At 51.1% G+C, this 22,157-nt stretch overlaps 4 protein-coding genes across 7 annotated transcripts; 3 read left to right on the top strand and 1 right to left on the bottom strand.

Annotated features, from left to right (window-relative positions):
* Window positions 1–55: 55 nt before the first annotated feature.
* On the top strand, window positions 56–4,959 carry dbt (dihydrolipoamide branched chain transacylase E2). The gene is made up of 11 exons (XM_077584998.1): window positions 56–201; window positions 1,307–1,457; window positions 1,533–1,608; window positions 1,831–2,012; window positions 2,465–2,592; window positions 3,286–3,520; window positions 3,575–3,741; window positions 3,939–4,016; window positions 4,084–4,275; window positions 4,376–4,447; window positions 4,516–4,959. Exons 1-11 carry the CDS (start codon window positions 73–75, stop codon window positions 4,681–4,683), a joined length of 1,578 nt encoding a protein of 525 aa, XP_077441124.1. The 5' UTR covers window positions 56–72; the 3' UTR covers window positions 4,684–4,959.
* Window positions 4,960–4,996: 37 nt separating this feature from the next.
* On the top strand, window positions 4,997–10,252 carry lrrc39 (leucine rich repeat containing 39). The gene is made up of 8 exons (XM_077585020.1): window positions 4,997–5,109; window positions 5,945–6,088; window positions 6,910–7,021; window positions 7,521–7,677; window positions 7,742–7,878; window positions 9,088–9,233; window positions 9,314–9,466; window positions 9,706–10,252. The coding sequence occupies exons 2-8, from the start codon at window positions 5,976–5,978 to the stop codon at window positions 9,899–9,901; spliced, it is 1,014 nt and encodes a 337-aa protein (XP_077441146.1). The 5' UTR covers window positions 4,997–5,109; window positions 5,945–5,975; the 3' UTR covers window positions 9,902–10,252.
* On the bottom strand, window positions 10,156–15,118 carry trmt13 (tRNA methyltransferase 13). Of its 4 annotated transcripts, none has more exons than XM_077585007.1 (11): window positions 14,978–15,118; window positions 14,158–14,204; window positions 13,600–13,666; window positions 13,469–13,531; window positions 13,324–13,393; window positions 12,684–12,790; window positions 12,426–12,599; window positions 12,221–12,293; window positions 12,072–12,143; window positions 10,607–10,910; window positions 10,156–10,523 (listed from the first exon to the last, which is right to left on the bottom strand). In XM_077585007.1, exons 1-11 carry the CDS (start codon window positions 14,999–15,001, stop codon window positions 10,292–10,294), a joined length of 1,233 nt encoding a protein of 410 aa, XP_077441133.1. In that variant the 5' UTR covers window positions 15,002–15,118; the 3' UTR covers window positions 10,156–10,291. The 4 variants fall into 4 exon arrangements, with proteins under 4 accessions (XP_077441133.1, XP_077441130.1, XP_077441132.1 ...); XM_077585004.1 differs by lacking the exon at window positions 14,978–15,118 and adding an exon at window positions 14,582–14,886; XM_077585006.1 differs by lacking the exons at window positions 14,158–14,204; window positions 14,978–15,118 and adding an exon at window positions 14,582–14,905.
* Window positions 15,119–15,138: 20 nt separating this feature from the next.
* map1sa (microtubule-associated protein 1Sa) lies at window positions 15,139–21,879 on the top strand. Its single transcript, XM_077584973.1, has 7 exons — window positions 15,139–15,289; window positions 15,882–15,983; window positions 16,256–16,338; window positions 16,411–16,551; window positions 16,815–19,422; window positions 19,509–19,717; window positions 19,785–21,879. Exons 1-7 carry the CDS (start codon window positions 15,139–15,141, stop codon window positions 19,938–19,940), a joined length of 3,450 nt encoding a protein of 1,149 aa, XP_077441099.1. The 3' UTR covers window positions 19,941–21,879.
* Window positions 21,880–22,157: the final 278 nt, after the last annotated feature.

Below are 22,157 nucleotides of genomic sequence, written 5' to 3'. Positions count from 1 at the left end.
AGAAATATTACAAAATTCGGAAGAAATTTGCATAAATGAATGGCTACTTATTATTTATTTAGACGCCACTGAATGGCTACTTTTAGCTCTCGAGTGACGTCACTTCAAGTCGATTGGCTGCTAGCGGGGCGTACATGTGTGACGTCTGCAAGCAAGATGGCGGCGATGGCAAGAGGCTCTTCCGCGGTGTTTCGAAGATTGGTGAGAACAAAACTCTTCAGAACAACGAAAACAAAAAAACTCTTTCAGATGTCCCCCAAAAGCTTCTCCGACGAGCGCGTGAAGTGACGTTATCGTGACGTCGCAGCGCAGCTCACGCGCTTCGCTTGCCGAACAGATGCTAATGCTAGCACTCTAGCACCAAAACAGCGCAAGAGTCCCCAACACTTCAAAAGCTAACCTAGCATAGCATGGTGGAAAGGTGAACGTGCTGATAACCAATCAATGTGACTTTGCGTCGTCGATGTTTTCATGAAAACCATCTCCGAGTCGCCGATCAATAGCAAACTCTTGATTTGACTTTGTCAAGCTAATTCAATACACGAGATGAGTTTGCTTCAACACAATTGATGTCATGCAAATTGGATTCACATGATTGTAGAGGTGTAAAAAACAACAACATTGATCATCAAATTAACAGACAATTTAATTTGATCATCTTTTCAAGCCATTCTAAATGAGAAATTGGAGAAATGCTCAGATTGCAGCCTCAAGTCCCGTTTTTGTGAATAATTTGGGAATCCACATCAACATTCTACTCGTGAATTGTTCATTTATGGTCAATAACTTTTTTTTGTGTGTGTGCCGTGGACAGAAATAGTGAATCAGGATTTTGCTTTAGTAAATAAATTTGATAAGTTGTCAGCGCGGAGCACAAAATCTGGACAGGACGTTTGTTCGTTTGTTGCTTATCAATACGAGCAGGACTCAAATAGTTTGGACTTTTTACTTGAATGGAAGCTTCAACCAAGTTTCTGTTTTCCACTTTAAAATGTTTTTGTTACTTGCAGTATTTTGTGTTTGTTGATTTAAAAAAATGCAACACTACAGTTTTAGAAGCAACAAATCTGTGGCGCTATCCTCACTTGAGATGTCCAAAGAGTTTTCTGGGCCTGCCGCAGTTTTTTTCTTTTCTTTCTTTCTGTGGAAGATGACGGAAGTGTCTGCCGAGTATTTAAGCTGGTTTGCGGCCGGCGAAGCCTAAAACGCAAGCTAGTTGACTTGTCAAACCAAATTGCGGTCAGTGAGCGTCGTCTCCGGATTGCTTTGAAAGTCAGTTGCGTGCGTGTGTTGTGCTTCCTGTCAGCTGGTCCAGCAGTACCGCCGGCGATGTTTACGTATACAGGAAGTGTGCGGCGGCCACGCCGTCCTTTGCCCGCTTCCCACCATGGACAGCAAGTTGCAGATGTGCAGTGGAAGCTTCCAGATGTTGGGCCGCGCGTTGCACACGTCTGCAGGTTGGACACATTTTCATGATGATGATGATGATGATGATGATGATGTCACTGACTGTGCGCACGAATGCGGCGCAGTGCGGGGCGGAGCCGTGGTCCAGTTCAAACTGTCGGACATCGGCGAGGGAATCATGGAGGTGACGGTGAAGGAGTGGTAGGTTGAAGATGCTCGTCTTGGCCATCCTTCGCTCATTCCATCATCGCGATTGCGCAATTTCATATCGTGGACCATCAAGTGGTCCGGTGAAAATCCTTCAGTGGAGATTCGGGAATCGGCAAAGGATTGCAAACGCAGCGTTGGCACTTTTACCCGGCGGGCAGCGAGGGCTTGTGTTTGGTGAAAGGTGCGTACGTGTGTGTGTGTGTTCGTGCGCAGGTACGTGAAGGAGGGAGACAAGGTGTCTCAGTTCGACAGCATCTGCGAGGTGCAAAGCGACAAGGCCTCCGTCACCATCACCAGCCGATACGACGGCGTCATCACCAAACTCTACTATGACGCCGACGAGGTGGCTCTGGTGGGAAAACCTTTGGTGGACATTCACACCGAGTCCACTTCAGGTGCGTGGTGGGAGGGGGTGGGGGGTTGTGTTTTGGACGCTGAAAACCGCCGCGTCATGTCGGCCTTTGAGTGCAAATCCAACAAACGGCAACGTTACGTCAGCTGGCCGGCCGCAAATGGAGCAGCCGGCCGGACGATCGCTGACAAACGTTTTCTTGTCTGATTGGACGCAGCTGAGATGCCGCCCTCAGCAGACGTCTTCAGGGTCTCAAAGACAGTCGAGGTCATCTGAGTAACACAAGATGCTTGCTTGCAAATCGTTATTGAAAAGTGGCAACCCCTGAAGGGTTTTTTTCTCCGCATATTAGCACGGCAGAAAAAAAAAATGGTGATGTTAGTGAGAAGCCAACGACGACTCGATTGTCAGCACATTCATCGGGAACAACTTAAGCGGTTCAACCCAGTTTGTGCGTGTGTTGCCCACCATGACACGCTTGTTGCACTTGTCCAGATGTGATCCAGGAAGAAGACGTGGTGGAGACGCCGGCCATGGCTCGAGAGGAACACACCCACCAGGAAATCAAAGGACTCAAGACGCAGGCCACGCCCGCCGTCCGACGGCTCGCCATGGAGAACAACGTCAGTACCTCCAAAACATTTTCATCGCCAAACTTGACATCAACAATCCGTTGGTCTCTCACTGGCTTGTTTGTTCTTATAAAGGAAACAGACATTTTTCACATTGGAAGTGCAGAAAGTTGCTAAACAAAATTGGATTTTGATTTGGGGAGCGGCAGTGACGCCCCAAAAATTCCATCCGCCAACAAAAGTTAAACGTTTTGTTTTTGTCCCAAAATGAGCACAACAGGAAGTTGCAAACTGGCTTGGGTTAAAAGTAGACTTGACGGATGAAGGGAGTGGGCGGGGCGGAGGTGAGGGCCGCTAACCTCATGTCATGCCGCCGCCCACGTTGCACCGCGTTTGGCCGCTGGCGCACTTGAGCGGCAGCAAAATGAAGGCCAAATTCTCCTGCCGACAGGTCCGAAGGCTTTTCTGGTCTTGAATCCATTTGAATCTGGTTTTTGTTTTCCTGCCGTTTGTTACGTAACATCGACCGTAAGATGGTGAAAAACGCGAGTGGCCTGTTGTGATCGCCGGCCTGCTTTGATTGGACGCCGACAGAAAAGGCCAATTTGGACGATATGAAGATGAGCTGAAAAGCGATGAAGACTTTCGTTGTCCGCGGTTCGGGCAGTCGATGAGCGCAGGCTTGCGTTTCCTGGGTTTTGATCACGTTTTGAATGCGGCTGCTGTTTGTTTTTTTGACGGCAGATCAAGCTGAGCGAGGTGGTGGGCTCGGGAAAAGATGGCCGCATCCTGAAGGAGGACATCCTCAACTTCCTGGCCAAGCAGACGGGGGCCATCTTGCCTCCGAGCCCCTTCCAAGAGATCCAGACTCCGCCCCCGGCACCCTCTCTCGCCACGCCCTCGCCGGCGGCCCTCAAGCCGCCGCCTGCCGCGCCTCGCCGCGCCTTCGCCGGCAAAGACGTGACCGAGCCGCTCAAAGGTGAGACTTGATGTCGCTGGCGCAGATGACCTCACTTAGCGTCTTGCCTCGCAGGCTTCCACAAGGCCATGGCCAAGAGCATGACGGCGGCGCTCAACATTCCGCACTTGGGATTGTGCGAGCAAGTGGACCTGAGCCACCTGGTGGCGCTCCGGGCCCAGCTGAAGGCCGACGCCCAAGGTCACGGGGTCAAACTCAGCTACATGCCCTTCTTCATTAAGGTTTGCTCCACTGGATACACTTTCTCAGCAACTTGTCTGTGGCCTGCGGGGTCAAAGGTCAGCAGTCGTTTGACGTCTTGTCTGGCTGGCAAAGGGTCCGACACGTCAACATTGGCTTGACACGTGACCCAGACAATAATCTGTTGACGAGATCGCTCGCGTGTGTGCCCACTAATACTGCGCTGTCATTGGCTCAGGCCGCCTCCCTTTGCCTCGCCCACTTTCCCATCCTCAACGCTTCATTGGACGAGTCCTGTCAGAACATCACGTACAAGGTGAGGCCCGCTCGCTCGCCCGCCGGCGGCCCGACGCGCCCTCACGAGATTGGCCGTGTGCATTCAGGCATCCCATAACATCGGCGTTGCCATGGACACGGGTCTGGGTCTGCTGGTTCCCACCGTCAAGAACGTGCAGCTGCTCAGCATCTTGGAAGTGGCGCAGGAACTCAACCGGATTCAGGAGCTCGGCGCCGCCGGCCAGCTGGGAACGGCAGACTTAAGCGGAGGAACCTTCAGCTTGTCCAACATCGGATCGGTTGGTCCATTTCCAAAACTCGTTTTCTGGCAAAAGCTGCTTTAACGAACGCCGCCGTCATTCGTTTTGGTTTATCTTCGCTTGCGCGCGTTTCCCTCAGATCGGAGGGACGTACGCCAAACCGGTCATCCTTCCACCAGAGGTTGCCATCGGGGCGCTGGGGAAAATCCAGGTGAGTGCGTCCGCTTCCTGTCGGCGTCCACGGGTACTCAAGCGCTCGCCGCGCGTCTTTGTGGGCAGGTCCTGCCGCGCTTCGATGCGTTGGGTCACGTGACCCGCGCTCACATCATGAACGTCAGCTGGTCGGCCGACCACCGCCTCATCGACGGCGCCACCATGTGCCGCTTCTCCAACATGTGGCGAGACTTCCTGCAGAACCCCGCCAGCATGCTGCTGCACCTCAAGTGAAGCCCCGCCTCCCGACATCATCGTCACCATCATCGCCTCCAGGACAGACACACGAAAAAAACAAAAAACAGTGCCTGAATGGAAAGGTCGCACTCAACTGTAGCCACTCCCAGATGATCGGCGTCAGTCGATTGATCATGTGACATCATTTTCTGCGGCGTGTTGCTTATTATGGTCTGTTACTGCCTTAACTCGTCTCGGGACAAGCTGGCATTCGTTCTTGTGTTAAAATAGTCCAGAATGTTTTTGGGAATAAAAGTTGTTGTGTACAAACGACCAGCAGTCTTCATGTTGACTTGTGCGCCATCTGCTGGAGCATTGCAACTACTGCAAGCTTTTACACTTTTTTTTTTTTTTGATGAGGTCAAGTGACCTCGCCAGTAGCTAAATTTAGCTTAGCCTAGCGTCCTGAAGAGCGCAAACGAGGTGAGCAACATTTCAAAACACAACATTAAGTACAAATGCCTTCTGCAAACATCACACACTCATCACAACCATGACATTAGCGAATAGCATCACCACACGCTGCTATGCTAAGATAAGCTAACTACTGCATTACAATGTAGACCACCACGTGCTGCTAAGCTAAACTAAGCTAACCAGGGTTGGGGAATCCAAAAGTGAAAGAGTTTGGCTTTAGCCACAGGTGCTTCAAATCAACCGGTGTAGACTAGCTCATTTACCTGTCAGTTGAGTCGGAGCACCTGCGGCTAACGTCAATCTACGGCAGAGTTTTAACTTTCTGGATCTGGATTCTTGGATACAAGCGGCCGAAATGAGTTTCCTCTGTAGGGTGTCCGGGCTCTCCCTTAGCGATCGGGTGAGAAGCTCGCTCATCCGGGAGCGACTCAGGGTCGAGCCGCTGCTCCTCCGCGTGGAGAGGAGCCAGTTGAGGTGACTCGGGCATCTGGTTCGGACGCCTCCCTGGAGAGGTGTTCCGGGCATGTCCCACCGGCGGGAGGGCCCAGGATGACCCGGGACACGCTGGAGAGACGGCTGGCCTGGGAACGCCTTGGGATCCCGCCGGAGGAGCTGGTTGAAGTGGCTGGGGACAGGGAAGTCTGGGCTTCCTTGCTAAAGCTGCTGCCCCTGCGACCGACCCCGAATAGTAAATGGATGGATGGATCTGGATTCTCCAACCCTGAAGATAATCACAACAAACCCCGTCCCACCACATGCTGCTACGCTAAGCTTAAGCTAAGTAGTACCTACACACTCCTGCCACTGCAATTTTGTGATGGCACAAGATGGCTGCCGGCAGGAACCCAGCAGGTGTCATGCAGTGACCTTATATGGCGGCCATTTTGGCATGCGGCTCGGTCAGCTCCATGAAAACTCTGTGGGAGAGCAAGATCCAGAAAATCCAGGACAACCGAGAGAAGCAGAGGAGGAAAGTGTGCAGCAGGTGAGACTCCGCCTCAGCTAGCTTGGTGCTGTTGGACACTTTAAGTTAAGCTAAGCTAATCTCTTTAGCCACCTGACTTTGGCAGGCAGGCGGCGTGTGTTCGCTCCTACATTCAGTGACAGAAGGGAATGGTCGTCAGTCTCTGCATGGGCGCTGCGACCAGTCCTGGGTAGGATAAGCCGCAGCTCCCTGCAAGCTTGTTTTAGTGAACTAAAAATGACGAAAAAACTCAAAAAGCGATTTCGTTAACGAAATAAAATAAAACCCAAACTGCGTAAAAAAAAAAAAAAAACGAAAACTAACTGAAACTACATTTTATGTTTACAAAAGTAACTACAAAGATGTCCTTTGTTTAGTCTTTGGTAATCAACTTAATGCATGAGCCTTTGGGGAGGATTTAGTTTGCTATGAACCGGAATAAGGACATTTGTTAGTGTGTCACACGGAAGTGACGTCATCCAGCAGCAGCCAATAGGAAAGCACCTTCAGATGACGTCGCCCGCATGATGTTTTTTTAAATATTGCGCACAAGTAATACACTTTTTAAAAAATAAAACTAAACTAAGCATTTATGACATAACTTAACTCAAAACAAAACTCAAAACCATCTAAAGTGTAACATTCCCAAACCATAATAACCCTTGGCTGCCTGCCACGCCGAATGCGGATTGGCTGGCAGTGCTGCCAAGCTGCCGCCATTTGGGACCTGCAGTGGAGTTTAGGATCGAACCCTGAACTTGTACTGCAAATTGTCATCGATTGCAAGCTAAGCGGCGTGTGCCATTTTGGGCTCGAATGGTGACGAGCGTTCCGCGCTGCAGGTTGGGCGCGGCGGGCGTTTGGGAAGAGCGCCACACGCTGGCTCGCCTTCGAGACAAACTCAAGACGCAAGATGGCCGACTGCTTCTGTGCCTGGAGCACGAGGAGTGGAAGGTGAGCCCGGTCGCCCGCGCATCAGCGTGACCTCACTTCCTTGCCGTCAAGTAGTCAAGTACAAATACTTTGGTAGTGAACTCAAGCAGGGTTTTCTTTTCAGGTTCTGCACTTGAGTATTTTTTTCCCTTTCAACTTGTCACTTAGTGCCGCGTGCTTTTCGGAGAAAGTCAAGGTCGGTTGAGATGTCGGATGGCGGACATCTTGCAAAAGGGAATGTCGTCATTGACAACCGTCAAATTAGGAGACGCAAGACATTCCTCATCCACGGCCTTCTTGTTTTGTTGCTGCATCTAAAAAGCAGCCGTTTGCGGTCTTGCCAGATTTCCCGTCTGCTGCGAAACCCGACCAAAGCGAATTTCCATCCGGACTCGTGTTGGCTTTTTGCAAGACGAGGTTGAGATGGCATAAAAGTGCCAGGCAGCGCCGACTGGCTGCCTTGCAAATAAGCAAGATGGCGACTAACCTTTGACCTTGCCTTTGCGTCATGGCTGTCCAGATGCTGCCGGGCTGCCTGGTCCAGTTGAGTCAGGTCCAGGAGTGGCACATCCACCGGACCGGACTGCAGAAGATTCCCAGCTTCGTCTCCCGCTTCCGCCACCTCCTGGTCCTGGACTTGTCGCGGAACGGGCTGACGGAGATCCCCAAAGAAATCGGTGGGTGTCCGTCAGCAGACGATCGTCCAGCCTAAACGTCAACAAGTGACTCGATTGTCGGCAGGCGGCTTGACGCGACTCCGAGAACTTTTGCTGAGCTACAACAGAGTCCGCTTTGTCCCGGAGGAGCTCGGAGACTGCGAGAGTCTGGAGCGTCTGGAACTGGCCGTCAACCGAGACCTGGACCGGCTTCCGGACGAGGTAGGAGGAGTCATTTCAGAAGGTGTTTTTGCTGCTGTGACCGCTCGCGAGCAGGACGAGCAGGACGAGCAGGACGAGCAGGACGCGTCTGCTTCGGCATCCCACAGGGAGCAAAGTCAAAGTTGGTACGAGTTTATCGCGGAGGAATGAATTTGTTCCAAAGTACTTGGACGTCGCGAAACGGAAACAAAGTTGGTGGGTGAAGTCCCGCCTCCTCCGCCAACAACCGGACCATGCCAGACGTATTGCCGATACATACACACGATCTTCAAGGCGTTCCGATCCCGTTCCCGACTTGACTTGCATTTTTACGATAACAATCATATGTTTAACTAAATGCTATGTTTATTATGCTGGATGGCAAACATGTTTCTGTTAGCAAGCGACGTTTCTGGTCTCAACGCGGACGCACTGCAGAGCAAGGAGACGCTTTCACGGACAAAGCGGGAACATTTAGCAATTGGCAGCAGCCCATATGAGCAAAAATGGTATTAAAATGACAGCTCGAAAATGTGCTGATTTGAAATCTTTGGGGAAATAAAAATGCATTTTTTCAACTAAAATATACAAAATGGGTACATTAAGAAAGATGTAGCATGTTAAGTTCAAAGTAAATAAATGTTTAAAATGTTCTTAGCAAGACAGTGTCTGATCACTTGTGAGCTATTTTTAAAACGAATACTTTTTTCTTCTTTTTTTTAAACTAAGTACAATTCATCTGTTCCTCGCTCAACGACTCCCTCACCTCCTCCTCCTGCACGTGCACTAATTGAAGGCAACTCAAAGACGCACCTGTTTTGATGGTTGCTGCATGCCGCCGTCACCCTGCTGCTCGCTAAGGGGTGGGCAAAGTCGTTCCTCGAGGTCCCGAGTCCTGCAGGTTTTGGAGGTCTCCCTCGTCCAACACAAGGATCGGCAGCAGCCCTATGCAGACCTTGCTGATGAGCTGATCATATCAATCAGCTGTGTTGGAGAAGGGAAACATCCCAAAAAACCTGCAGGACTCCAGGACTGAGTTTGCCCACCCCTGAGCTAGCAGCAGGTCAACGGCGGCATGCCGACTGGCTCGATAAAGCGACTGGCCCAGTTGGAATCCCGCCTCCGATGATCTGCCGTCCGTCATGTGTGTCGGAAACGCGTATGATGAAGGCGTGCGCACGTGCGCTCACCTGTGTTGTTGACTTGTTGCCACTGTGCCCCGTCGTCCAGCTGAGCCAGCTGCGGCGTCTGGATCGTCTGGACTTGTCCATGAACGCCTTTGAGATCCTGCCGCCTTGCCTGCTGCGCATGCCGGCGCTGGAGTGGCTGGACATGGCCGGCAACCGCCTGCGCTCGCTACCCGAAGACATCCACAGGTAGGTGGTGCCCGCCGACCGCCGACCGCCGACCTCCGACCTCCGACTCCTCCCGTACGGAACGGCCGGTCCGCTTTCAGGATGGACAAGCTGCGCGCGCTGTGGCTGCAGAGGAACCGTCTGGAGAAAGTCCCGGACAACGTGGGCAGGATGTCCCGCCTGGACACGCTCGTCCTCAGCGGCAACCGGCTCCGCGACATCCCGCCCGTCATGGAGGACATGGACAACCTCAGGTACGAAAGCCTTTGCTTTCCACATTCAAAAACAAAAACATTTCCATCCAGCCACAAGGATCCATTTATTTTGACGGGATTATTTGGATCACGAAATTTGGACACAATGCTCTAATTGTCTTTTTGGTCCGTGAAGTTACCTGAACGCGACTCCTTGCATCACCAAAAAAGAAAAAGACACGATGCAGTCAGATGACTTGGAAAAAAGCGGTCTTAAAATGGTCTGTTTTTGTGCGCAGGTTTGTCAACTTCCGAGACAACCCGTTGCCGCTGACGCCGGAGACGGACGCGGCGGACGAGGACGACGACGAGCGCGAGATGTTCGGACGAGAGTTCATGCTGACGTACATCCGGGAGGCCCGCAACAAAGCGCACGCCGCGCTCAGCGTGCACGTGCTCTCGTCCGCTCACGCCACACGCGTGACGCACGTGTGAAGCGGCGGGCGGGGAGGCAAGCGCCGGTAACCGCAATTTAGCCTGCTTTTCAAAAGTCAAAGCTTTCAATGACCGCTAACTCGCCGGCCGGCATCGCTAATAAGCTCTTCAAGATAAGAATACAAATTGTGAAAAAAAGGTACCCGTGAGTAATCGCTAGCCCCAAGGACAACATGAGTAGCCAACGGGTCCGTTTTAAAAAGAGCTCACCAGTGATGGGACATTGTGACTTCCTAAGAAGAATTCAAACGGAATTATGAACATTAATTTATTGGATGAAAGTTAACATTGTTAATGTAGCAAATATGTGAAATTGTGTTTCAAAATAAAATGGAAAAAAGTTTGTTTTCATTTGCCCAAAAATTTCCAAAACGCTCATTTTGGAGCTCATCAGACCTTCAAATCCAAGCAAGCCGGGCCCTTGCCTGCGGACGGCATCGCGAATTCCGAGGACGAGCGCGGCGTGGCCGTCAACAGGACGTTCTCCAGCGTCACCTGAGCGCCGACGTAACGCGTCAGACGTGCGCAGAATCCTCGGCGGCGCAGGAAGTCCAATCTGCCGGCGTCCAGCAGCAGTTTGCAGCGCCGTCCGATCCGCTCGCGCTCGGCCGGCGACAGAAGCCTGCCCGCGGTTGACGCAAGGGAGCAAACGTTAGCCACTCTCGTGGTCACCAACGGCAGACGTTGCGGGCGAGGAAGCGTTACCCCGCCGGGTCCGCCGGGTCCGTCGGGTCCGTCGGGTCCGTCGGGTCCGTCGGGTCCGTCTCCTCGCGGCGTTGCGCTGCGTCCGCTCTCCGGCCGCACGTGGCCCAGCTGGACATGCGGCAGAAGGCCGAGAAGTGGGCGGGCCCCAGACCCAGATCCCAGAAGAAGCGCTGACCCACGTAGTGACGCCACTCGCAGCGATGGTGACAGCACAGCGCCAGCGCCAGGCCCACCACGCCGCCGGGATGGCTGGCCCCGCCCGCTCCCTCCCCGCGTGTTTGGAAAAGGCAGCGGAGAGCCAAATCTGAAGAGGGACGTCCCACAAGGCGCGCCATCAAATCATCAGACACTTTTAGGAGACACCTTTCAACATTCCATCGCAAGATCCTATCACGTACCTTTTTTTTTATGTACCTTGATGTGATGCGTTATTGAAATCAACAGTACGTTTTCTAAATGAAATTAGCAGTTCACCACTAGATGGCACCAAATTCTACACACCGTCGTGGCCAACTCTGCTAATACAAAGACGATGACTTTTCTGCCAGGAGGTGGCATCAGCATTTTATGTTGGACAAACAGGAAGAGTACATTTTTCTTTTCAAATGAATTGAAGTCAAGCAAAGACGAGAGCACAAGTCCAACTCTTACGTAAGCTGCTGTCATATTTGGTCTTTTTCCGAGAGGATAAAGAACATAAGCCCGTGAGTTGTTGTTTTTTTTGTCTGTGTCAGTGATGTAGTCCAGGGTATACGCGGGTATACGGAGTTTATACCCACTTCTTTTCCAGTCAGAATTGAATATAAAGCGGTAAATGAAAACACAAGAATGGGGACAATTAGTTTAAGACAGCACAAAGCAATACTGAAGTCTAACCAGGCTGTTTGTGTTACCAAACAAGTTATGTACAAATGACGGGTTTTCATTCTTGCATTCTTCTATTTATAAAAGACGAGGTTTTTCTGGACTACTTTAAAAAATACAACAACAAATATTGTAAAAGGTGAACATTGAGAGTCTGCCCACTTCTCCACCGCTCTGTTTTGTGCCACCATTTGTGTTGCTAAAGGCTGGTGAAACTGCGACTATGCTAACCGTTAGCATGTCAAAGGGATTTTCAATTCCGGTTAGCCTTATGCTAGCGGGCGCAATTCTTTAGCTAGTGCAGTTTGCTTGTTGTCAACAGACAAGTTGCAGTTGTCTTTGTTTTTATGTTGTCTTTTTTGGAGAGTCGGTTGAGGGTCACTTTTTGCAAAAACTCAAGAGCACACAGCGCTCGCACCTCGAGTCAAAGCAGAGAAAGCAGCGGGTCGCTCGTACCTCAACAACAATATGAAATCATTTGCTCCCGACCCCCCCCACAAAAAAAGCATGGCCACGCCGTGCAAAACCAATGACGACACAAAAGCCATTTTGCATCAAGACGTGAAATCATCACCGGTACGTCTGCGGGAGGAAGTCTCACCTGTGGCCGCGCCGCATAAATGTTTCCCGACCCCCACGAGCGGCAGCCGGCGTTCCAGCAGCGGGACTTGACCTGCAAAGGCCGAAAGCGCCGTCACGTGAGCCCAGTGACCCACGCCGGCGCCACTCGCTCACGTGACGGCGTCTCACTCAAGTCCAGGTGCTGAATGTCAATCTTCAGCCTGGCAAAGTCCACGCCGGCGTCCCGATGTTTGCCGTCCACCTGAACACACCACAGAAAGGCCTTCACTTTCAAAGTCGTAGGGCGGGAAGCCAGCGTCCCCGCGTCCGCCGAGCGGAGCGGGCCGCCACTTTCGCCCCCTTCCAAAGCGCCGGAGCGAGTTTGCGTCCTGGCCTTGAATCGGGTGCTGCTGCGCTCCACCAGCAGCATCTGCAGCCGCTCGCGCCCGTCGCCTTCCAGCGCCCGATGGATCCAGTGCGACAGTTTCCCTCGGCCCGCCCCGAACTCCACGAAGCAGCGGCCACGTTGCAGCAGCCCCAGCGCCTCCAGGTGGCCCAAGATGGAAGACTGCGAGGAAAACGGCGTCCGGCGGTTAGATGGCTTTGCGCCGCGTCTCGGGCGGGTTGGCGGGCGGGTTGGCGGGCGGCTCACCTGCTGCTTCAGGTGTTTGTGGGCCAAATGGCCGTTCTTGGGGTTGTTGGCTTCCTCCTGGAAAATGCCGTGCGACAGGATGCGCTCCTCCGGCTCGCACGGCAGACCTTCGGACAACACAAGCGGCGGCAGGCAGATGTGACGATGACACGCATCCGAGTTGTTTGTTTGCCGCTCTTTTCACATAGCAACAAATCCATTCCAACCTTTGGCAAAATCACGTGTTTTTCCAAAGCGGTTTTGGATTCCTCCACTTTGCTTTCAAATCTTGCTCAAATGTTGAACTTTTAAGTACGGGAAGCATATTGAGTCACGTTGTCATTCCGTTTTGTTTTTCTTACAACTAGTAAATGTCTAAACAATGTTTATCCATCCATCCATCCATTTTCTTTTACCGCTTGTCCTCACAAGGGTCGCGGGGGTTGCTGGAGCCTATCCCAGCTGGCTTCGGGCAGTAGTTAATCCTTTCTTATTTAAGCTCCGTGTATAACATCATTTTTGTGATTTGATTTTTTGATTTTTTCTTTTTTAATGAGTGTTATTGACAGCACTTGAGAGTTGAGTGTATTTTAAAACTGGAAATCGTCTGCGAGCCGACCAAGGAGTCGCTCAGGCAGGCATGATGAAGTTGAGCCGTCACCTTTTGACGCAGTGTCGAGTTTGTCCAGCAGGTGTCGTAACTGAGCGGCGCTTTGCTCGCACAAAGTCACCTGTTGAAAGAGCGTGTTACCATGGCAACATGATAGCAGCAGCGAGGACGAGGACGAAGTCAAAGTGGGCGTCACCTGTTGGGGCGAGTGCTGCCTTTGGTCAGCGGGGCCGGCGTTGATGTTTTCCACAAAATACGCCTGAGGACGGACGCAAAGCGAGCGTGTCTGCACGTGACGTCGGCAAGAAAATCAGACCAGTCACTCACCGCTTTTGCTTTGTCGCGAGAGTTGCATTTCTTCAAGTGCTTGTCCAGTTTGTCTTCGCTGACCGTGCTGACGACACATGAAAAAAATAAAAGGGTAACTTCAAAAGTCAGGTTGGGAATCCTTTCGCTGTTAGTCATGCCACACAAACACACGAGCGTGCTGTTAGGAAAGATGAGTGATGACAATGTTATAAACTGCACCAGTCTGGAATCTCTGAAATATGAGGATGGCTTATGTAGCCCAAGTGGACACGGCAAGTTGCTCACAAATGAGGCAGTCGGTCCGGGTCTTTCTCGCTTGCTTTATTTGGAATTTTGTACTCGTCCAAATGTGTATTTTTGCCAGCTATTGGTCTTTCTGCCTTTGTGGTTGAGCTTTTCCTTGTAAACCTCCATTGCTTTCTTGCATTTTCAGTTTTTTTTTCTCTATACAGCCATCGCACAGCTTTTCTTTACGTTGTCGCTAGCCTTCAACATGTCTGCTTCAACCACAATGCAAAGCGGCGTACGAGCCTTTTCGACTCCACACGTCAATTCGACAGAGTTGGTGAGGCTCACTGTTTGGGGTCGAGGGGGCAAACGATCCTCCTGCTGCCGCCTCCTTCCTGAAACAGGGAACGCATATTGTAGTCTATCATCGTCATCATGGAAAATGGCAAGAAATATGGAAATTGTATTTTGTTTGGTCGTAGTTAAGATCACAATGCAATTGCATCTTTCCTTTATTCCATTCACAGAACGAGTTGTCCAAGAGATCTTGATCTCAATTGGGTTTTATCTGGTTAAATAAAAGGTATCACATGAATTTATCGTCGAAAATATTTCAGACATTTGCATTCATGTCTTGTTGATATATTCAAATCCATCCAGGCAGTTTGTATGCGGTTAATCGTCATTAACGTGGGTGAGCTGGACGCGGAAGTTTATCCTCGCCGACTGCGTTGTGAATGTTTGGGGCAAATTGAAAGTGCACACAACTCACGAAGACGTTCGTGTCCACGTTGGCGTGTTCCCCACAAAACTTGTGCCCTTTGGCGACGACCATTTTACAAAAACGTTTCTTTTTGTCCACGAAGAAAGCACATTTGCCATCTCGGACGCTTGTGGAGGGCGCCGCCATGTTGGCCGAGTCGTCGTGCTGCGTTCACGTGCTCCAGAGGAATGGTGGGGGGGATATGCTACGCACGTAAGGAAGTAGTCGACGATGACTTATATATTGACCACGCGCCACTTGTTTTCGCGGTCAAAAACGCGAATGCTTTTGTGACAGAAAACATATATACTGTATATATATATATATATATATATATAGAGAGAGAGAGAGAGAGAGATAGACTTTGTAACGGTGTCTGCAGTTTCCATAAAATCATGAACTCACCACTTTGGTCTGATTGGTCATCATTTGTCGCGGTTTCTCAATTGTTTTCACTGATTGGTCACTTTCCGATTGGGTCGCCAACTCCCCGCCCTTGACGTAAAGGGAGGGGCGTATCCTGAGCGCTAACTTGGTGACGTCCCCACTGGACCAGCCATGATGCCATGATGGCGGCGGAACGGGGCGGCGGCGGCCGCAGCGGCAACTGTTATCCTGATGGGACCTCCACGGCGGCGGATTACTCCATGCTGGTGGTAGTCGGGGCGCTGCGGGATGGGGGCCAGCTGGAGCGGCTGTTGCTTCAGATCGAGTCGGGTAAGTTTTTGCAAAGTTTTGCCGCCACACCAGAGCGGGAAGTCGCCGCAGCCTTTCACAATAAAACCGATGGCGAGAAGCATACAAAGTCCAGGGAAAAAAAGTTTATCTTTTCGCCAATGTTTGAGCCATCAAGACACATTTTAAGGCTACATAATGGCGTTTAGTTTCCTCTTCCTGACCAACACAGACTGAAATAAACGTGGGCTACACTTAATGTACAGATATTTTACAACACGTGTGTGCTGGTAAAAGCACGAGTTATTCTTTTCTTTTCGGTGAAGTGACCTTAGTTTTAGTAGTGACGTCACACGGACGAGCAGAACTTCCGGTGCAGTGCCACGGTCACGTGATCCTACCAAATATGACGTGAGGCGCATTTGGGCACTTGAACTCTAGGACATCCATCCATATGACACATTTTTAACATGTTCTTTTTCTATCAGCCAATCAAAATCCAATCAAGTCAAGACTGGTTGTTACAATGCACCATGGGAATAATATCACATGCTTTGGGTTCACTTCCCAACATAGAATGAGTGAGTCATTGTTCCTCTTCCTGTGTGTGTGCGCGCGCATGTTTGTGCTCCAGGCGTGCGCTGCTGGCATGTCCCAATGCCGCTGGACGTTCTGGACCAGCAGCTGAAGCTCTTCGTGTCCCGACACTCGGCCTTCCTGTCCGAAGCGATTCCCGGTGAGAAGCTCAAACGTGATAGGATCAGAATAGTGACTGTAGTGTGAGGCTCCGCCCATGCCGTTTTTGTCACATGTAAAACTTGTTCATACTGAGCTGAATCACTTTAAGTCACATGTCCCCAAAAAGTCACGATGATGCATTTGTGTTTTGTCGGTTTTCATGTTTCCCTCAACGAAGATGAGGACTTTTCATCACATGGCGGTATTGTTAGCGTGTTAGCGGTCAGCTAATGGATTGTCAAGGTGTTTTTTTTGGGGGGGGGGTTACAGGTCAGCGGACATTGCAGCACCGTGGAGACGTGCTGGATGCGCAAGTGGTGTTGAATCCAGCTCATGATCTGGTCTGCTCGGAGGTGAGGCCACAAAATGTTTGTTTTGTGCTCAACGTGTCAGAGTAACTTTGCGTTTCCCGTTTCGTGGCGCAGGTGCGGCGGCTGCTGTGTGAGCCTTCTCGACACAAACTGTTGGTTTTGGCCGGTCAGTGTGTGGAGGAGAGCGGAGACATGGTTCTGCAGAAAGGCCTCTTCTCCCTCGACGACCTGATCCAGATCTGCGCTGACGAAGAGGTTGGCCCGCTTGTAGCATTGCGGTCTTGTGAGGCCTTCGTGCTCATTTGTGGATTCCTGTCAGCTGCTTGGTCCAGCTGCCGCCGCCGCCGCCGCCTTTAGTCTCACATTCTTCTCTCTGCCATTCATAGCCTGGTTCTTCTTTTCAAACGACGTCCTCTCGTTCTAGTCCGCAGCATCACAGCAGGGAAGAAAGCGAAGGTCACAATGGGTCACATGTTAGACCAACGCTCTTTTTGTTGTCGTTGTCATCTTGTTTCTAGGTTGGTCTCTTGTGGAGCTCAGTGGACCCAACGGCAAAGGCGAGTCTTACCCTCAGCTGTCCGAACTTGGGCCTTTGGAGGAACCCCTTGTTGAAGGACCACAACCTGCAAGACTTCCTCAAGATCCAGGTCAACCCTCCCCCGCTGCTCCCACAGATGGAGGGTCTGCAAGAGTTCACCGAGTACCTCTCGGAGTCTTTGGAACCGGAGTCACCCTTTGAACTCCTGGAGCCCCCGAATACCGTGGGATTTCTCAAACTCTCTCGGCCCTGCTGCTACATCTTCCCCGCCGGTCGGGGGGACTGTGCCTTCTTTGCGGTGAACGGCTTCAATATCCTCGTAAATGGAGGCTCAGACCCCCGCGCCTGCTTCTGGAAACTCGTCCGACACCTGGACAGAATTGACTGTGTCCTTGTAACGCATGTCGGAGTGGACAATCTTCCCGGGCTGAACAGTCTGCTGCTGAGAAAAGTAGCTGAGCAGGACCGGGACTTGGCTGAAGGTCAGACCGAAGAGGACTGGATGAAAAAGCTCATCTCCCCAGAGATTGGAGTGTTTTTTCTCAATGTTCCAGAAAGACCGAAGGCCACCCGGGGAGATCCCGGCGAGCTCCGCAGCGCCGACCAGGGTGCGCTGGTCTCGGAGCGCTTAGAAAAGCTCTCGATCAAAGCACAGCCTCTGTGTCGCTCCAATGGGGCCTCCGTGGAGCCGCTGGTCTTGTTCCACAAGATGGGAGTCGGCCGTCTGGAGTTGTACCCTTTGAATCCAGTGAGTGGCAGTAAAGAATTGGAAGAGTTGTTGCAGCCTTTGCCCAAAAATGCCACCTTGAAGAGCGCAGAGCTACCATTAGCGTGCCTGACTTCCATTTGTGCTTTGCTGGTCTGGCGTCCTTCCAGCACTCAGGAGAAGATCGTCCGAGTCCTTTTCCCAGGATGCGCACCACAGGCCAAGATCCTGGATGGACTCGAAAGACTCAAACATTTGGAATTTCTCAGTGTTCCCGTGGTCAGTTCGAAAGACCTGGAAACGGCCAAAATGGAGAAGTTGCCAAAGCGTGCCGAGAGTCGAGAAAGCCTCAAGTCCAGAGACCTGCGAGTCAGCTGCGCCGTCCAGAAAGACAAAAGTGGGCGAGCCATTGTGAAAAAACAGGAGCTGAAACTGAAGCCAAAGGCAGCGCCGGAGGTTGCGTCCAAAGAGCAAGAGTCCAAGTTAAAGCCAGTCAAGCCTTCGGAGACGCTCGCTTCCAAGAAGGATGTGAAAAAGAAAGAAGAAAGGTCGCCTGCTGCTGGTGTGAAGAAAGGAGAGAAAGAAAGTCTGAGGAAAGACAGTACAAAAACAAAGAGAGAAGACAAAGCTGATGCCAAAAAAGGCAGTAAGCGGGAAGACAAGAAAATGGTGGCATCAGTTCTGAAAGATGTGAAGAAAGTGGGTGGAGCTTCAAAATCTCCAGTCAGGAGTTTAAATACATTGCACAAAGTGACAAAAGCGAACGCAGAGTTGCACAGTCCGGATTTTGCAGCTGAAGATGACAACAGGAACTGCATCAAAAAGTCCTCTGAAGGTCCACATTTTGACGGTGCCAGGAAGAAGCCAGACGCGACTGAAGCAAGTCCACAGACCTCGGCCCGTATGGACTCCAAAGGTTGCGCCTTCTCCGAAGACCTTCACGCCCAAAGACTCGCCAGTCGGGACTTCAACGGCTGCAACCAGGAAGGCCCTCGCAGGACTGTGGAAGATTCTCTTCCCTGTCAGGAGACGCGGTCCGCTCGTATTGTCAGGGACATTCCGGACTCCTTCCGCACTTCAGCTTCTCTTTCCTCTGAGGTCTGCTTACTTGGCTGCAATCAAGTTGAGGATTCCCTTTCGGAGCAAGTCCCGCCTCTAACGATGGCATCAGCGACAGAATTACGCTCCGACGGACCTTTGACTGACGACTCGCTTCGCAGCCCGCGGCGGGATTTTGCCCCGCCGGCCAATGGTCGCTGCATACCCGGATGGGAGGAAGCTGTCGACGGCACGTCAGACTGTCCTCACGATGTCGGTCATGATGTTGATCTGTGCTTGGTGTCGCCTTGCGAGTTCCAGCACCAAAAGATTGAACCGGCCGAGGACCCGGGCAGCGGCACAAGCCAGGAAACCCCGTCCACGTCAGTCAGCGACTCCGTCCTCATGGCCTCGGACTCTAATGTCACACCCGCCACGGACGAGTTTCCTTCCCTGCCGATGGACTCGGAACATGAGTCCGGTAGTCCCCCCCTCCGCCCAGGACATTCCGGCGTGGCCTTCTCCCTCATTCCACTTCAGCGTTCGTTACCCGACCCGCCGTCAGCCCCGGTCAAGGACTTGCCTCCGTTACCTCCCCAACCGGAAGCTTGCATGGCAGACATTGACGTCTCAACTAAGATCCCCAAAACTTCTGTCAGCAAGACCAAAAAAACAACAGCAGCCTTGCCAAGGGGGACTTCTGCAAGCCTAACTGTCCCGAGCGTAAAGTCCAAGGCCGGCAGCGCCGTGGCACCCAGATCAGCCCCCGCCCTTGACACCAAAGTACACAGCCGGCTTTCGCTGGGTGCATCGCGAAGCGGAAGTGGCAAATCTTCGATGGCAGGTAGGCAAGCGCCATCTGTAGGCGGCTTCTGATCTCCGTTCCCGTTTTGCCTCAACATGCCGTAAATGACGTGTGTCTTTGCCCAGTATCCAGAACTTGCGAGGCTTCTGCTGTCCACGTGGACCTGGCCTACCTGCCGTCCGGCTCCGCGTCGTCCACCGTCGACTCGGACTTGTTCCGACGCCTTCGCGCTTCCTATTACGTGCTGAGCGGCGAGGAGCGCGTGAAAGCGGCAGCCATGAGAAGCATCCTGGACGCTCTGCTGGACGGGAAGAGCAGCTGGCCGGACCCGCAGGTCAGTGGACGCTCGGGTCGCTGACGCGCGTTGGCCCGCGGACCTTCTGATTGCTGCGTTTGCCCAGGTGACGCTCATCCCGACGTTCGATTCTGCGGCAATGCACGAGTGGTACCAAGACACCCACGAGCAGCAGAGGCAGCTGTCAATCACGGTGTTGGGGAGCAACAGCACCGTGGCCATGCAGGAAGAAACCTTCCCCGCTTGCAAGGTCGAATTCTGAGGCTGGCCCGGCACACACCTGATTTGAGTAGAGCACACATTTGAAACCTGCTGCCGCCTTTCTTATTGGCTCGCCCAGGTCATCACTCTCGTCCGTCTCTGGACTAGAAGCTTCATGCTAGCAGTCGGCAAAATCCTTGGCGGCTTTTTCCGATGAAGAAAACGGGTTCTCCTCGAAGTTTGTGAGGTCGCAAGTAGGCGGCTCAAAGTAAGGTTGAAGAAGAGGAAGAGGGTCTGTTGGAGGTTGGGGATGCGACCGATTCCGTCCTGTTAGCTTCGGGGTTTGGAGCCTGTGGATGTGAAAAGTGATTGGTTTATATGGACGAGATCAGGCTTCCCCAGTCCTGGTCCTTGAGGGCCGGAGTCGTGCAGGTTTTAGATGTTTCTGTCCTCCATCAAACCTGATTCTAAAGAGATCATCATGTTATCAGGCTTCTGCAAAACTTGCTGATGATCTCATTATATGAATCAGGTGTGTTGGAGGACGAAAGCATCGATAACCTGCAGGACTCTGCCACTTGAGGACCAGGATTGGGGAAGCCTGGACTCGATGGTAGTCCAAGCCTTAAACCGTTGAGGATCAAGTGCTGGTGAGGACTGACTCATCACGACGTTAGCATGAAGCTCCCGTCCAGTGCAGCTGAAGCGCCTTGTTATCATTTAGATTATTCCAACATGTGCCACTTAGCGAAAACCTCCTGGGCGCCGCGCTGGCCGCCGTACGTACGTAAGAACAGTCAGCCCACATGGAAAAAAAGAAAGACCAGGATGAAACCATCCAACTGTTGTTTTGTTGAGAAAATTCATTTTAATTTATTTATTTATTCCCACGGCTCCATTCTGCATTTCAACCACTTGGGTACGAATGTCAGTCAGTGAAATACTTGGCGCCCCCTGCTGCACCACACACGCACGTACACACCGTAAGTGTCTATTCATTCAACGCAGACATACGAATGGAGGACCAAAAATGTCCAAAATAAATAAACTACGTAAAAATGGTAATTAAAAACAACTAAATATATTGTATACATAAATAAAAGTTTTCAAATATATATATATATATATATACACATACAAAAATAAAGAACAACATTCAAAAAATAAAAATGTGGAAATAAATACAAAATACAAAATATAAATGTGATTTAAATGAGGAGGCGGTCCTAAGTGTGTCTTGGGTTGAACTATTTGCCTGTCGGTTGATCGCCATGTCAGTCTATGCCGGACTTTGCCTGTTCCACAGCAAGAGCGAATTCACACACGCGTGAAAGAATGCAGCGTTTCGTTTCGAGGAACTTGTGTCAAGTTGTGGAGCAATTCAAGTGGCAACTTGAGACAGTGGACACGATTGTCGTCCATCGCCGGCGACACTTCCTTGTTCGCCGATTTGCTCGCTTGACCATCAAAACAATGGCAACGTCCAACCCTAGACATGCTTAGGCCCCGCCCCCTCATTTGAATCTCACGTCATGATGCATTTCATGCTGACAGCGTCTGCAGCACGAAATAAAGACATTCGACAGCAGAGCCTTATTTATGGATTGACACTATTCTATTTTTCTACTTATTTCCACTTTTTTATCGTTTTTTTGTATGTACTTTTATTTATATTTAATTTTAGAATTATATTTTTTATTTTCACTTGGTGTGTGCGCGCGTGGAGACTTTTGGTCCTCCATACATCCGCGTGTGCATGTGACGCGGTATGTTGAGTTGTTTGAGTCAACGAGTGGTCCTTCGAAGCTTTCATGTTAAAGCCTAAAGTTGTTTTCCTTTGCAAAAATATTCTTTCCAATTTTGTCTTTCAAGCCAAGTGCAACTTGTTAAGGCCCATGTATTTCTTTAAATGAATTTTGCACTCACATTTTTGTCTTTGATTGAAACACTAATTTGAAATGTGCCTGTTGAAAGAAATAAAGTGTCCTTTGTCATGATAAGCGGTGCGTTGGACAAAGTGAGAAGCTTTATTTAAACTTGTGGGGACCGTTGAGGGGGACGAGGGCTGGAGAAGACGTGACTGGGCGTGAGCAAACTGGCAGGAACGTGGAGAACTACAAGGTGACGTGAGAAAGGATGACGAGGGGGGCAGACTGAGACAAAGGAAAACTTAATGGTGACGTGGAGGACTGGACGGGAACTAAGACAACTAAACAAAGACGAGGGTGACGAGACTGAAACAAAGATGACTTACTTCGATCAACTCGGGCTTGGCTTG

The sequence above is a fragment of the Vanacampus margaritifer genome, chromosome 13 (assembly GCF_051991255.1).
Source record: "Vanacampus margaritifer isolate UIUO_Vmar chromosome 13, RoL_Vmar_1.0, whole genome shotgun sequence".
Taxonomy (NCBI): Eukaryota; Metazoa; Chordata; class Actinopteri; order Syngnathiformes; family Syngnathidae; genus Vanacampus; species Vanacampus margaritifer.
Note: the sequence above shows the minus strand (reverse complement) of the source record. Positions and strands in the feature narration are given on the sequence as shown.